At 34.1% G+C, this 15971-nt stretch overlaps 1 protein-coding gene across 29 annotated transcripts in view; it reads right to left on the minus strand.

The window, feature by feature from the left end:
- Positions 1–15971, minus strand: part of LOC138822567 (triadin-like) — a 180900-nt gene that overhangs the window by 96239 nt on the left and 68690 nt on the right. For 27 of the 29 annotated variants that reach the window (XM_070015365.1, XM_070015379.1, XM_070015366.1 and 24 more), the window contains 2 exons: positions 8236–8289; positions 5409–5438 (listed from right to left, as the gene is read on the minus strand). In XM_070015365.1, the coding sequence (XP_069871466.1) occupies positions 5409–5438; positions 8236–8289 (84 nt within the window). The remainder of the gene's footprint in view (positions 1–5408; positions 5439–8235; positions 8290–15971) is intronic. The other 2 variants (XM_070015369.1, XM_070015363.1) reach the window with 1 other exon arrangement.

Raw genomic sequence — 15971 nt, forward strand, 5'->3', positions numbered from 1 at the left:
CTTAGAAAGGAGAGGCTCAAATTTTTGAAGTATAATATACAGAAAAATATGAAAGACAATATGTACATACAATCCATTAGAGACTTTCCTGTAGCACATAGTAATTTGATAATAAAAAGTCAAACAGAAAGTGTATGCTTGATTTCAATATAGATGGGGTTTTGTTTATGAAGTTTTATTGTGGCTTAATTTGTTGAATAGGGCTGCACTGTGCTCTCTTTCAACTACCATTCTACTTTCAGTGTAGATATGCAATTATTATCATTGTAATGGTAAAGAAATATGTTAGTATTTCATTTGGGGTCTATAAAACTACATTTTGTGTATGTATGTACGTGTTTATTCATTATGTGAGTGGATGTGTGCATTATGTATAGATGCATGTTTTCATTCATTCATTCACTCATATTTTCAGTACTGGGGAGTAAACCTGGAGCCTAGATTTGCTAGGAAAGCAAATCTACCCCTTGAGCTACGCCGCTACCTCAAGAATATATTATATTTATAAGTTTTACATAGTGATATACATTCAGACAACAGAAACTGAGTTTATAATTAATCTAGGGGCATTCTGATTAGATTTGAGAAATTTATTATTTTCAATTACTTAGGCCATAGATATTTTTATCACCTAAAACTGGAAGTACAAAGTATTTTTTCCCCAGTCATTGAGGATAGAAACATTTTAATTTGTTTAGAATATTTTATTTCTTTTTTTGTCCTCTTACCTCTTATATTAATCTCGAAGGTCTTTATTTTGAGGTACAAGTGTTGAATGCAGGGCTTTGTTATTGCTAGCCACGTGCTCTGCCACTTGAGCCACCTACCCAGCTCTTTCACTTTCCTTTGTTTTCAGGATAGGTTCTGGCTAACTGTAAGAGTATAGAATTTGTGTATCTTTTGCATCTCCAAAGTAGTGGAATTCAGCTGTGATTATTTATTACTCAAATTAGGACCATTATAATGAGTTATGAATTGATTCTTGTAAAAAGTAGTTGACTTGTCTCCTGGCTGGCAAATACTTGGGTATAAACCTAGAGCAGTAGACATTAAATAATAAGTAAATGGCCAAGTGCATCTTTTGGGATTGTGGCAGTATCACAATTGTACTTCCACAATACAGAAATAGACTCTACAGGTTGAAAGTATATGATAGTTCTTATTGAAAGAAAATACTTCAGGTAATAGAAATGTAAAAAAAAGCCATAATCTAATCAAGAAGGTCTGTAAAATGTTCAGTGTATTTTCTTTAAAGGATGGAAAGATACAGAAAAAATACTCAAAATTTTATAATAAATGTATACCTGCTTACTGGGAGTCAATAACTCAACAGGCTAATACTAGAAAAGAATTCAAGTAACTAAAAATACAATAGTTAGAACTAAGTGATCACATACTGACCCTGAAAGCAATTACTGTTAATATTTATGCCTCTAAACTTCATGATGCCCTCTTAGCATTAAAGTAGCTGAAAATATTGTAAAGGTTTAGTTGGTGAATATTCTTCCCTAAATCCATTAGCACAATAAGGCAACCAAATCTTTCATTAAAAATGCTGAATTCCCCAGTACCTGTATTTGAAAGGGAGTGGTGTGTTTTCAGTCTGTTTCCTCTGTCACTAGCTTTAGTTTGCAATATATCAGGCAAAGTGGATTGCATTCATAATAATAAAAGAGGAACATGAAACTCATTAATATGGGGGAAATGTAACCCTTCTGAAGTCTATTAATGCTGGAAATAAAGTGCCAAATATTTTTTTGTAGAACGTGATCAATTGACATTTTTCTTCCATTAGCATGTCAGATATTTCTGTTTGTTTCTCAGGATGCTTTCTCTTCACAGGTCAATTCTAAAGCTGGGGAACTGGAAAATAATTCTCACACATGCTCATTTGACTTATAATAGTTTCAATAAAAAGGAAATCTCTTCAGGCTAGTTCTTAATGGATTTCTATCTTTCAGAATGTATACTTGGATTCTTAGAATCCTAGTACCATGTTAAGCTGTATTAGATGAATGTGACCAAAATAGATCTGCTATTCCATGTAGCAGCTAGTGAACACACACAGGTAACATGGAAGTCACTTGTTGGTTGTGACTTCTCAGTTCTAAAACACTAACAAGAATGTACCTCCCAATAATAGTAATGATAATTAATAATAGTAATCATATTCCTTGCTTGGAATGTGAGAAAATACATACAAATTTGTTGTTAAAAAGTAACAAATCTGTTAAAAATACATCTCCCAATACAAATAAAATGGTGAAATGAGTAACTGTTTTTATATCTTTGTGCATGTCATTCGTGTATGGCTTAATTAGAAGACATTTGGATTTGCATAGTTGAGTAGGTATGTCAGTAGTTAGTTTGTTGCCATATCACACATCATTTAGCTTCTGGGAATCTCCAGAGCACAGTCATGTAAAAATGAGAATGCAAAAGGCAATGGTGGCTTCCTATTTTTTTTAATAAAAACAGTTTTGACCTTGAAAGAATGTAGAAAGGTTCTCCTGGAGTCACTGTCCACGTTTCCAAATGCCTGATTTGGGAGGTCATTGCTCAGGCTGCCTTGAAAAGTTAGTAAGACCAGTATGAGGTCATCGAAGGCAGTGTGAGGCTGCAGCTAGAGCACTAGAAACTGTTAATGAAAATTCATTGTTCCAATTATTTTAGTAACCATTTAAATACAATTGTTAAACCAAACTGAAGCATAGAGAGAACAAATTGTCATGTGCAATGGAAAAATTGAGGTTGAAGCCCCTTAAAACTTGGAGTTTAGTTGTCAACGGGAGCAGTGTGTCACACTCATGATTGGTGATCTCAGACACTGGATCAAAAGTTGATCAAAAGTTCTGTTCCCTTTTTCAATCATTTCTCATAAAGTAAAATGAATAATAGTAAGTAAGCCAAGAAAAATAGAACAAAGTGCTCTAAAGGCTTAACAATAGTTGGAGGAATGAAAACATAGATCAAATCAGTGGAAATAATTTTTCTAATATCTTATATGCCCAAAAGACTTTTTAATACATTTGCTGAATGCCAGTTAATTAAAAATAAGTTATTTTAATTACTCTCTGCCTAAGTCAAATAGTAAACTGTATTTTGTTCCTAAGAGGGCATAGTAATAAAGAAAAATAGGCAAATCTGCCAGTCTATTCTATCCAAACATTTCCTGAAACTTACCACTTGTCTATTATCATAACATCTCTATAGATTCATCAAGTATTTAAAATAGAAATGGTTTTCAACATAGTGTCTGTATATCTCATTGTTACAATGGGTCAACCTATATCCTTATTTCAGCATTTTGTTATTTCCCTTCCCCTCCCCAAATTAGAAAAATGTATATACAAGATGTAGGACACCAGAATCAAATACAGTGAAAACAGGGGTTATACCATGGGGGAAGAATATTAAAAAAATCACATAGTAAATTATAAGTACAATAAAAACAACAGCAACAAAGATAAAATCTCTTGTGTCCCTGTATTGGAGTTCATTTCACTTTACAGCTTTGGGTGGGCAGGCAAAAGTTGGAGGGAGGAAATGGATGGTAGGGGGAAAACAAAAGAGGGGGTAACAATGCTTAATAGGAAGTATACTCATTACCTTACTCATGTAACTGTAACCCCTCTGTACAGTATCTTAACAGTAAAAATGTATATAAAAAAGAAATGGTGTAATTTCAAAAAACACTCAAAAGATTTTGTATATGTAATGAGGAATTTTAATGTCTTGATAATTACAAAGGAAATGCATGTGTCCTTGTCTTATTATCGTATCGTACTGTTTTACTTAGAAAGTAATAAATAGTCAAGTATTTTCCTCATATTCATCAACTCTTCATATCCATTTTATCAGAATCAGAATGTGACTCTCATGCTCTTTTCTTTATGAAAGACTCTGATGAAAATATAAAACATAACTCTTGTCTTCTTATATTATTTCAGCTCATTTGAACACTAATTAGAAATCTGTTTTGTCTGTCTACATGCTGGTTTGACTAAGCAAAGAAGCCTAAAATAAACAGTGGTAAGACATTGTTCAAGAGCAAGCATTAGAATCTATAGATTTCTGTACCCTGTGTCTTGTATATAAGCTTATCTGATTTGGGGAGGGGAAAGAGAATCACAGAAAGATTGGGACAAAGGATGAACTAATGCAGCAGTGACACTCACTAGATACTAAGTTGGAAATGAACTACACAACTTGGAGGGAAGGACTGTCATGTGGGGAAAAACTGGGAGAAAATGAGGTAAGGGGCGACACTATTCAAGAAGAAATGTACTCATTACCTGACTTATGTAACTGTACATTACCTTTACAACAAAAACATTAAAAAACCCAGAAACCTCTCTAAATAGGATGACAATGACCACATCAACCTCCATATTCTTTACTATATTAAGGCAGATGCACTCCTGCCTCTAAACTTCTTGCATCTTTTGTCTTAGATCTTTTGCTTGAGAAATCTTGCCATTGTACATTCTTTGTTTATTCCTTGAGATATGTATCTTCTATAATCCAGAATTGTCCTTCACAATGACCTACAGACCATACCATAGAATGTAAACATATAACATCCCTACGTCTCAGTCTCTTCAGAGGGTGATAGTCTAACTTTGATAACTGCCAATTCAAAAACAGGATATTTCCTATTGAGCATTGGAAATTTACTCACTACCTTAATCTTGGACCTTAATCCCTCTGTACAGGATTTTTACAATAAAAATATATACAAAAAATTCTAAAAATGAAAAAAGAAAAGAAAACAAGACATCTTAATACCTTCTAGTATTTTCTGTGGACTCATTCCAGCATTAAAACTGTCAGGATTGAACATTCAGTGGAATGAGATAAATATATCTTCTCTCCTCTTAGCCTTGACAGCTGTTGAAATAGTATGAATAAAGTCTTTCTTGACTGTTTAACTCTACCCAGTGCAATTTTTGTTTAACAAGTTGCATACCACTCCATACCATGCCATCCTACAAGAGGTGAATAGAGGGACTGACTACAGCTTATTTTCAACCTCAGAGAATAAAGTAGCATCAGTTTCTTTTGTTTGTGTCAGAGATATAAACGAGTGACTATAGAGGAAAAAAGGGTCTGTATTTTTTAATTTTTGAAATTTCATTAAATTTCCAGTAGAGTAGGAGGCCTAGGATTTTGAGAGGCTATATTTTATCCCTTATGCTTTCATAAAGGCTACACAGATATTATTTTTTAAGTAGTTCATTGTTTTGTGTGAAATGTGATAGAAAAACAACACTTTCTTTCAAAATGTATGCACATAATAGATCCAGTTATCCCAAGGGAATATAAACAGGCACACAGTCAAAACTCAGCTCTGAATATTGGTAAATTGTTTCAACAAAAGGCACAGTGGGATTTTGCATAAAACATACCTTCCTTCTTTTCGTCCTTTTTAGCTGCTGCTGAAATAATGGGGGAAAACAGCAATAAAATATTACCATTTCTTAGACTATCCCTCAGAACATAGAATGCATTCATAAATTTTGTGCTCATCTTGGTACTAGTCTATCCAAATATGTAATAAGCATATTACCTGAAAAATTATTGCATGTGAAATGTTGCTAATAGTCATAAATAAGCATACCACCAAAAGAGAATAAACTACATTAGGTTACAGAAATAAGAAGTCAAATGTATAAGTATATACTAGCATGCTTAATTTTGTTTTAAATTGCTATATCTTAGAAAGAGGCCTATACCTAAGAGGCCATGAAATAGACCATGACTGGATCTATCAAACCAATAGAGATAATAGTCTATAAAATTTCTCCACTAACTTATGTAGGGTTGTATACCAGTGTAAAGTCTACATTCACATTTACAGCAAGAGTGTATTCAGTATCCAATTACAGAAAGGGGAAAGTGTATCTTCATATGTAGCAAACTTGTGCCATCTTTTACACAGAGAAAAGGCATAGAACACGTGATCACCTTTGAATTTTAACTTCTTATGTATGGCATTCATTTAATTCTGGATCATGATTCTACCTTTGGATCCAGAGTAGAGCTTATGAGAAATACCAGTTGCTATTGAGGGCAATGCTTTGTAGACTGGGATTGTTCCAAGCAATCTGGTCCTTGGTTCCATTCAAACACAATTTCAGGAGCAAAATTGAATTCAGAGAAGAATGAGGTAACACTATGATAACACATCCCCACACAGTAATGCAATTTAACTGAGTCAGAATTTCTGGGGCAATTTAGGAACAGCATTCAGGTCTGCCTTGCACTCTATAGTGTGCGTACCAAACACTGTCCAGTACATACTGCCTTTCAGTCTGTACAAATCCTTTAATAAAGGCCAACCTGAGCCAAAATTCTCAGAAACATTAAAATGATTCCCAATTGTTGAACAAGAAAATAAGTAGCAAAACTAAATCCAAAGTCAAATTTGTTATATATGTTCTTAGTTTTCTAAATGTTGCTTTTTTGGTTTTATAGTTAAAAATTAATTTACAAATAATAAATTCCACTTTATTGTATTTCTTCCATCTTAATATGATTTTAACTGATAATGTGCAAATCATAAAAATTATATATTTATAATTATTGAGTTAAATGGTTCATTTCAATGATAGAACTAACAACCGAAATTATTTAAGGATAGATTTCAAATCAACAAGGTCTAATTTTTACCAGTTCTGTGAGTTTGACTCCATACACTTTGTTGCTAGTTCTTCACTATGTAAACCAGAGTTCCTTTTTAAAAATATTTTATAATCATTAAAATTATACAAGTGATTTAGAATATAACTCAAATTTTGCCTAAAGTTCATAAAATAAAGAAAAGACACAAAAATTTAATACATGTGTATATATGTACATTCATGTAAAGTCAGATTTTAAGCATTTTCTAGTGTAAAAGTAAAAGAAAAGCTGAATGAACAGATATAATCTGAACTTCAGATATAATCAGAAGGATGATAGATATATATACCTGAATAAATATAATCAATTTTATCTTTTATCATATTTATCAATTCAAAAAGTTTGTTACAGCATTTACTGCTAATTCTGTGTAAGTTATGTTTCCATGTAGAGAACTTTAGAACATTCATTTTTTTCCTATATTTCTGCTTCTATTTTAATAACAAGGTATGATGCTATACAAAAAGCCTGTGGAGATTTTATTCTGCCCCTGCTTTCCATATTGCTGTTTGAATGACAACACACACACACACACACACACACACACACACACACACACACACACACACACACACACACACACACACACACAGAGGCAGGCTGAGCCCCTACTCTGCTTACCTTGCTTAATCATCACCTTCCTTTAACTTTGTCACAAGTTTTCTAGCAAGACTTTGACACTCTATTACTTACTCCTCACTCAACAATAGATCCTTTATTCCAGAAGGTAAGTTCACAGGCTGCTTTATTCAATGTAGTTTGAATGTATTTTAACAAAAAGGAAGAGCCCATAGCCTTAAGCCCAAATTTGAAGCAAATTTCCATATATCCTCATTTCCTTCCTTTGAACTCCTGTGATATAGAGCAGATGTAAAACTAATTCCTGCCTGCAGGCACAGTCCCACATCTGTGCCATAGTCTTCAGAAGGTTTATTCAAAACAGACAAAGGCCTAAAGTTCAAATTTATGAGAAAAAATGTATATATGCATACATGGAGAGAGAGCAACAATGCTTTTCACTGGTAGTCATTTTCTTGAGTTTATTTGGATCCTATTTTCTTGTATATTTTCTCCTTTTTGATACTCCTTCATATTTGTTACTTTCCCTATCCAAACATTCCTAAAGAAGTAGCTTTATAGAACTAGTAATTTATATAAAGATTTAAAATTGGATCATAGTCCCTAATTATTCTGTATTGTTCATAAATAACATAGCAGTTAGAAGTAATGAATCTAAAATCTACCTGAGGATTGCTACTGAAAAAAATCGAAGTAGAATTTCAATGAGTAACTTGGAGCCAGTTTATCATTCTCTGTTATGTTAGCAGCTCACTACATCATTAACATTACTCTCAGTTTTGCCTGTCCCAATTAATAAATAGTGGAAATGTGTATCTTTCTGGCACATAATGTTTTCTGAAATTACCCAGCAGATGGTGCTATGCTGCAATAAACAGCTTTTGTTTTTGTCAATAGGTGCTGGAAATCAAACAAAAAAAAAATAAGCAATAGGTTTACAAAGTATAGTTTCAAAAGTGTTCTATTGCTTACCTTGGGCTGCAACTTTTATAGTACCTTGTTTAGTTTCTGGAGTTCTTCCTGTCTCTTGGAGAGAAAAATAAATAAATTACTATGGGAAATTTAATTCCATAAATAAACAAATTTTTATTTCCTAAAATAAACAGAAATGTGGAAAGTGATTTTTGGCACTCAGAATTTTTATTGAGAAACAAACCTATTACAGTATTTATTGATAATGACACACACACAAAAATCAATGACTTTCCATATCACCAATCCTTCAAATGAATGGGACATTTAGACACAATGTAAACTGTAGGAGGACAGTACTATCCAATTTAAAAACCAGCACAGAACAACCAACTTCCTGAAAGAACATTTGGATTCTAAGATGTCACTCACATGGCCATGATGCCGTCACTGATAGTGTAATCCTGAACAACTTAAAAAAAAATTATTCCAAGTGGCGCTGTAGCTCAAGTGGTAGAGCGCTCGCCTTGAGTTGAAGAGCTGAGGGACAATGCCCAGGCCCAGAGTTCAAGCCCCACGACCGACAAAAAAAAAAAAAAAATTCCCTCCATGGCATAACCCCTGTTTTCACTATATTTGATTCCAGTTCCCTGCATCTTGTATATACATTTTTTCTAATTTGGGGGTGGGGGGAAGAGAAATAACAAAATGCTGAAATAAGCATACAGGTTGGCCCATTGTAACAATGAGATGTACAAGACATTATGTTGAAAATGAAATTTACAACTTTGTGGAGGGGGGTGTTGCTGGGGAAGTGGGGAGGGAAGGGATGGTACGGGAAAAAGCAAAGGAGGGGGTAACAATGCTGGATAGAAAATGGACTCATTACCTTGCTCATATAACTGTAACCCCTCTGTACAGTATCTTTACAATAAAAATATTGTATAAAAAATGAAAGGAAGAAAAAAGCATTTCTTTTTTTTTTTTTAATTGTATTTTATTTTATTTGAGAACATACTGTACAGGGGGGCTACAATTACATGGGCAGGATAATGCATACATTTCTTACCAAGCATTGCAGCCTCCTCCTTTGTTTACCCTTCACTTCCCTTCCCCGCCTCCCCCCTCCCCCCACCCAATTTTACCCCCCTCCCCCCACCCAATTATACCCCCCCTCCCCCCCCCCACACCGACATTGTAAAGCTGGTTTTGATATGACATTTTGTACTTCTCATTGTTGCAACAGGTCCACCTGAATCCTTAAACGACTTGTTTGTCCCCATCTCCTCCACATGTTATACTGACATCAAATATAGTGAAAGCGGGGGTTACACTGTGGGGGAGGGACATACAAAGCAACAAAGAAATAATCTTATAAATGCGTTAGAAACACATGCATGAAAGAAATGAAAACATTAAAATACATATTTAAGGGTTCATTTTCCTAACATCACATTATCTGACCTTTTCCGCTTGACTCATACCTATACTAGATATTGCAAATAAGGGAAACCATGGGACCTATGCTTCTTTGGGCCTGGCTTACTTCACTTAATATAATTTTTTCCAAACCTTTCCATTTCCTAACAAATGGGGAAATGTCATTCTTTCTGATGGAGGCATAGAATTCCATTGTGTATATATACCACATTTTCTTCATCCATTCATCTACTGAGGGGCATCTGGGTTGGTTCCATATCTTAGCTATGGTAAATAATGCTGCAATAAACACCTTGAACTCAAAGCAGACACTCTGAAAACATTACAGGATGGAATAGGAGAAACCCTAGGTCTCCTTGGCTCAGGTCGAAATTTTCTGAATAGAGACCCGGAAGCACAACAAATCAAAGAAAGGTTGGACAAATGGGATTGCATAAGATTGCAGAGCTTCTGCAGGGCAAATGACATAGCTGGCAAGATCAATAGAAAGCCCACCGATTGGGAGAAGATCTTTACTAGCCATACAACGGACAAGGGTCTCATATCTAAAATATACTTGGAACTCAAAAAATTAAACCACCCAACAACAAATCCTCAAAGAATCAACTGCCCAATAAATAAGTGGGCGAAAGACTTAAAGAGAAGCTTCTCTGAAGAAGAAAGAAGGATGGCCAATAGACACATGAAGAAATGTTCAACATCCCTAGCCATAAAAGAAATGCAAATCAAAACAACATTGAGATATCACCTCACTCCAGTTAGAACAGCAAAAATCAAGAACTCTAACAACAACAGATGCTGGAGGGGATGTGGACAGAAGGGAACCTTACTTCATTGTTGGTGGGAATGTAAACTTGTTCAACCACTTTGGAAAGCAGTATGGAGGTTCCTCAGAAGACTTCACATAGATCTCCCCTATGATCCAGCAATCCCACTTTTGGGCATTTACCCAAATGTTTACAAACAAGACCACACTAAAGCTACCAGCACAACTATGTTTATTGCAGCATTATTTACCATAGCTAAGATATGAAAAAAGCATTTCTTAAAGGTCACTATATGTCTTAAATGTTTCAGACCTTGAGATGGTAATATATCAGGGATATTTATACAGTATTTCACTATTAAATTTAGAAAAAAGTCCCAAGTTGGAAATATCTATTCTGAGCTACATCATCATCATCATCATCATCATTATCATCATCATCATCATCATCATTATCATCATTATTATTATTATTATTATTTGGTGGCTGATTTTCATCCTATCTTCTTCTTCCTCTTGGTCTTCTTACATCATGCATCCAAACTACCCACACCACGTAAGATTTGATTGGATCACTGTATACAAACCATTGTGTATTAGGGAATGCTTCTCTTGGTCCTTGTTACCTCTCCTGCAGACCACTGTGTTTTTTGCCAGCTCCTCCCTCAGTGATCAGGTTCAGACACATGTCCCATGGCTCTGACTTCTCACCCTCTTCATCGAAGTTCCACCACAGGATGAACCTCTCACAACGGGACTTACCTTCAGTCACTTTAGACTTTGGTCCACATACTCTACAGACTGTTCTTAGTGCTATGCCTCAGTTCCTTTCCTGAGTTCTCCCTGCCCCTATGACCCAACATTCAAAAGCAAATTAGTTTACTACTGGTCTATTATGCATTGCTGCCATTGTTTCTAGGTAAGGCTCAGTTTTAAAGAGGATATTTACATCGACCTGTAAGCAAGTGCAGATAAATGTCTGAGCAGCTCTCTCACGTTGCTAGTCTTCCTAATCCCATCTGTTTCTTCTCTGACCTTAAGTTTTCAATTAAGTTAATTCTCAGATTCATATATGGGCTACATCTCAGCAGAAACTGTTTATAATCAATGATATTTTCAACACCTTTGCCAACTTGCATCCACCCAGGAATGATATCAGCCTCAAAGCTATCGAGGGCACACGTAGAGATGATCAGATCTGACATCTGCTTCTGCACAGCTTTTTACTTTACAAAACCAAATGGCTTGAAGGAAAGATTCGGTTCTGAGACCATAAATACACAACATAAGAGAGCCACAGCAAGGCCTAGTTGAGTGGAAAAGCATTAAATCTACACACAAACTTTTATTATATATAACATTTTCTGACATCTTTGATTTCTGTCAGCTATAAACAAAACTACCTTGGGAAAAACCAACTGTATATAAAAATAAGAAACATACTTTGAAATGATCTGTATTTCCAACATCCATTGAAGAGTTATCAAATATGACTAGTTTTATTTTCCATACCCTCATGAATATACCTCAAGAAAAAACTGAGTGTTGAATAGAGTGACTCAAAGTCTCAATTCCCAAGTATAATGAAAACATAATTGGAGAGAATGACAGTTTGAAGGTGGATAAAAACTTAGTAACGGGGCTGGGAAGGTGGCTCAGTGGTATAGTGCTTGCCTTGCATGCATGAGGCCCTGGGTTCAATTCCTCAGCACCACATAAGCAGAAAAAAGAAGCCGGAAGTGGCACTTTGGCTCAAGTGACAGAGTGCTAGCCTTGAGCTGAAGAGCTGAAGGACAGCGTCCAGGCCCGGAGGTTAGGCCCCAGGACCGACAAAAAACAAAAACAAAAACAAATAAACAAACCAAAAGCAAGATCTCTGTCTTAACAAATGAGTTGGGTGTTGTGGGATACACATGTTATCTTAGCAACACAAGAGACCATGATTAGGAGGATCAAGGTTCATACCATCTTGGAATTAATACTACTCTACCTGAATAATAACCTAAAATAAAAAAATCCATGAAATGTCAGTAGTCAAAATCCATATCCAGCCAAAAATAAAATTGTTTTAAAAAGATTTGGGTATCTTGTTTCATTTGATGGTTTTGTAATTACATTTTAGATAATACAATACTTTAAATACAATAATAAAATAATAATAATAATGCAAGAGATAATTATAAGATTATTCAGCCAGATTATAATGATCCTATAGTTGATAAACTAATATTCCATATCATAAAATCTGACAGTAAGGACCTAATTTACAGTCAGTTTTTCAAGAAAAAACTGAGGATTGAACACAGTGACTCAAGGTCTCGATTCCCAAGTATGTTGAAGACATAATTCACTTGGGAATGCTCCAGGAGGAATTATTGTGTAGGTGAGTATTCCTGAGGTCCTGAAACATATTGTATCTATACAAACAAATGATCATGAATTAGATAAGCCAAAGATTTCATTCCACAAAAATAGGACTACAAATATTTTTTATGGAGTCATTTTAATATCATGGACATTTCTTCTATCTGGTGCTATTTAAAGGCTGGATTCCACTAAAGTGAAGTGTACCTTCACTGAGCTTTCAAGTGTGTGTTGCATAACTTGTAGCAAATAGACTGATACCCTAAGAATCCTAATATCAATCCATGGTTGATGAGTAACAGGTATTCTTACCATTGATGCAGATCATTTTACTATGTGTTTTATACTACATTTTATATTGCATTTTATTTTATTTTTTGCTATTTAGTAGAAGTTGTCAGATATCAATTATTATTTCTAAAATGGTAAAAATGATTCCTGAATAACATGTGAATTCTCTCACTTCAGTAAATGACAACAAAACTAAATAATCAAGATCATAATCGAAAGAGGACTGGTCTTATATGAGAAATGGAAAGATTAGTAGCAGATATTTTGGCAGGAAATAAGTAATGATATTATCATTAGCATTCTGCTCATTTCTCATCATCAACCCACTGAACTTAATAGTGTAGCTTTTTCTCGAAAGGTATAATACAAATACACAAATATTTACTTATATAACTATACTATTCTTGTCACTAGCCTATCAAGTTTCCACCATCACTAATTGTTATTTATTCAACTCATTCATAATCTTGGCATCTAGCAAATTACTAGCAAAATTGTCTCCTGTACATTTAACATGTTGACATAAAATCTAATTGAAATAGAAAAAAAATCCAATTGACCAATTAAATAGGAGACTCATTTTGATACCTGCTTAATTTACAAAATAACACAAAATTAATTAAACTCTTGCTATTTGATTACTAATTATATTTTATGTGTAGAAAACTTTTAATTTGGAATTTGATTTTCACTAGGATATATTGTGACTTACAAAGCATTTGAAAAATTTTCATAATAATACTATTTTTTCTCTAGCATGAAATATTTCTTCCAGTCTCAAATTAGGAAACAAAATTATTTTAACTAATTTTCAGAAAAAGAAACATTTTTGAAAATGTTTCAAATGATCTTTTGCTAGTGCTTCAACATCCAAGATACTCTGATTATTGTTGGGTATGAAAACTAAACATAAAAATGTTGAATGACTTTTACATAAATGAGAAGAGAAATTCATATTTATTTGTTGGGCAGCTAAAAAATATTGAACCATCAATATAAAGCCGCTTTAATCCTTTAACATGTAAATATCCTTTCTTAAAGAAGATACCTGAAGCTAATAACTTATCTTGCAAATCAGTGAGCTGCTAAACCAAGCTCTAAATTATTGTTCTTTATTCTTATAAAAACCCAGTACTAATTTTGGATTATAGGTACTCCTACAATAGAGAAAGGTTAACAGTTAAGCTGAAGGTTTCTGTGCTTATGAGCTCTTAGGTTAAGCCTCTTGTACTTATTGCTCCAGGAAAGCATATTTCAGAGGTATTGCTTCATTTCAGTATGATAATTACCCTATTGAGATAAAATTAATCATGAAGCAGCCTTTGGCCATCCTGCCTGACCAAGGGGACTGAACCTGAAATAAGAGAATATCTACTGCCAGATATTCATAATGCAAGAAATGCACAATGCAGAAATATGAATAATTTATCAAAATAATCTGGTATTGCTACAGGTTAAAAATTGAAATAAGCTGCAGCATCATTTACAATGGACAGCATGATTTAGCTAGATTTCTAATTCCCTAAAAGAAAATCCTCAGCTCATGTATTTTGTTTAAGAATCTGAGAAGCCCTTAATTTAATAAGCTAACATGGTAAGATTTAATTCTGAAAAGAGATGATTATTCAGTGTCTTAAAATAATTCCTTTATATTTTCTAAGTCTGTAAGAAATCAGACTTCTAAGTTTTTCAATTGAAATGACTTGGGAACATCAGTCAGAGCACTTCCTGGTCTTGACATCATTCCATTGTCTGGATGAATATATGAGTATGATAAATCTCTTAAACTGTCAACACTTTACAATGTATGTAGAGTTGACCACAGAATAAGTATATTGAAATAACTTCAGGTATACTTTTTAGTAATTAAAAAAGAACTTAAGAATGAGACAGACTGCTTAGACTTCTACTCTATAAAATATTTCATAAGTTTAAGGAGAATGCATTGCATTAATACTAAAAAAGAACCCAATGCTACACATCTAATAAAGTAACAGAATGCAGCCTTATATGAAAATGTTCAGTCTTACTTCTGAAGATGCCACACAGAAAAGCATCTTTCCTAGGGAGTAGAATATGGATTTGCCTAAAGTTAAGAAACTGTACCAGAGATTCAGTTCTACCTTCAGTAGCCATTTTCTAAAAGCCTGGGGAATGTACTCAAGTAAGAGTATCCGAAGAATTCACACACACACACACACACACACACACACACACACACACACACACACACACACATACAGAGTTTTGATAGTGGTAGCAATTGAAATCAAATCCTCTTGATTCTAGGCAAAGGGCTCTACCATTTTAGCTACTCACCAGAACTTTTACTTATTTCATTTTGGAAATAGAATTTTACTAACTTTTGCTTTGCCTTGCCTTGAAATTCTATTCTCTGCCTCTACCTTCCAGGAAGCTGAGATTAAAGGAATTTACCACCATGATGATTTGTTTTTATTATTGGCAACTACCTTGATAATTATTCTCTTTTATTCAACAGTATTTTTAAAGTAAGCATCCTCACCAGCTAACATGACAAACTTTCTTAGGTGATGCATAGACTTCATAAATAATTTGGAATCAAAGAGAAATCTGAATTTCACTAACAAGTTTTCAATAGAAATATGACACTTCACTAAAACAAATGCTATATGATTTCAGAACAATATTGAGTTCCACCTATAACTAATGTACTTCCTTGTCTAGAACTCTAGAATTGATTTGGCTTCTTTTACTTTGTTTTAATTGGATTTCATTTTTGCAGTCCTGGACTTTGAAACTCAAGGCATCTTACTAGTCAAGAACTATATACCACTTGCGACATGTCCTCAGCCCTTTTTGCATTGGCTGTTTGTGAGTAGGGTTTAGAGTTTTTGCCCTAGCCATGGTAGAATTTAGTCTCTTTCAGCTTCCCTCATAGCAGGGATGACCTCAT

This window comes from Dipodomys merriami, unplaced genomic scaffold, assembly GCF_024711535.1.
Source record: "Dipodomys merriami isolate MVZ:Mamm:240054 unplaced genomic scaffold, mDipMer1.0.p SCAF_112, whole genome shotgun sequence".
Lineage (NCBI taxonomy): Eukaryota > Metazoa > Chordata > Mammalia > Rodentia > Heteromyidae > Dipodomys > Dipodomys merriami.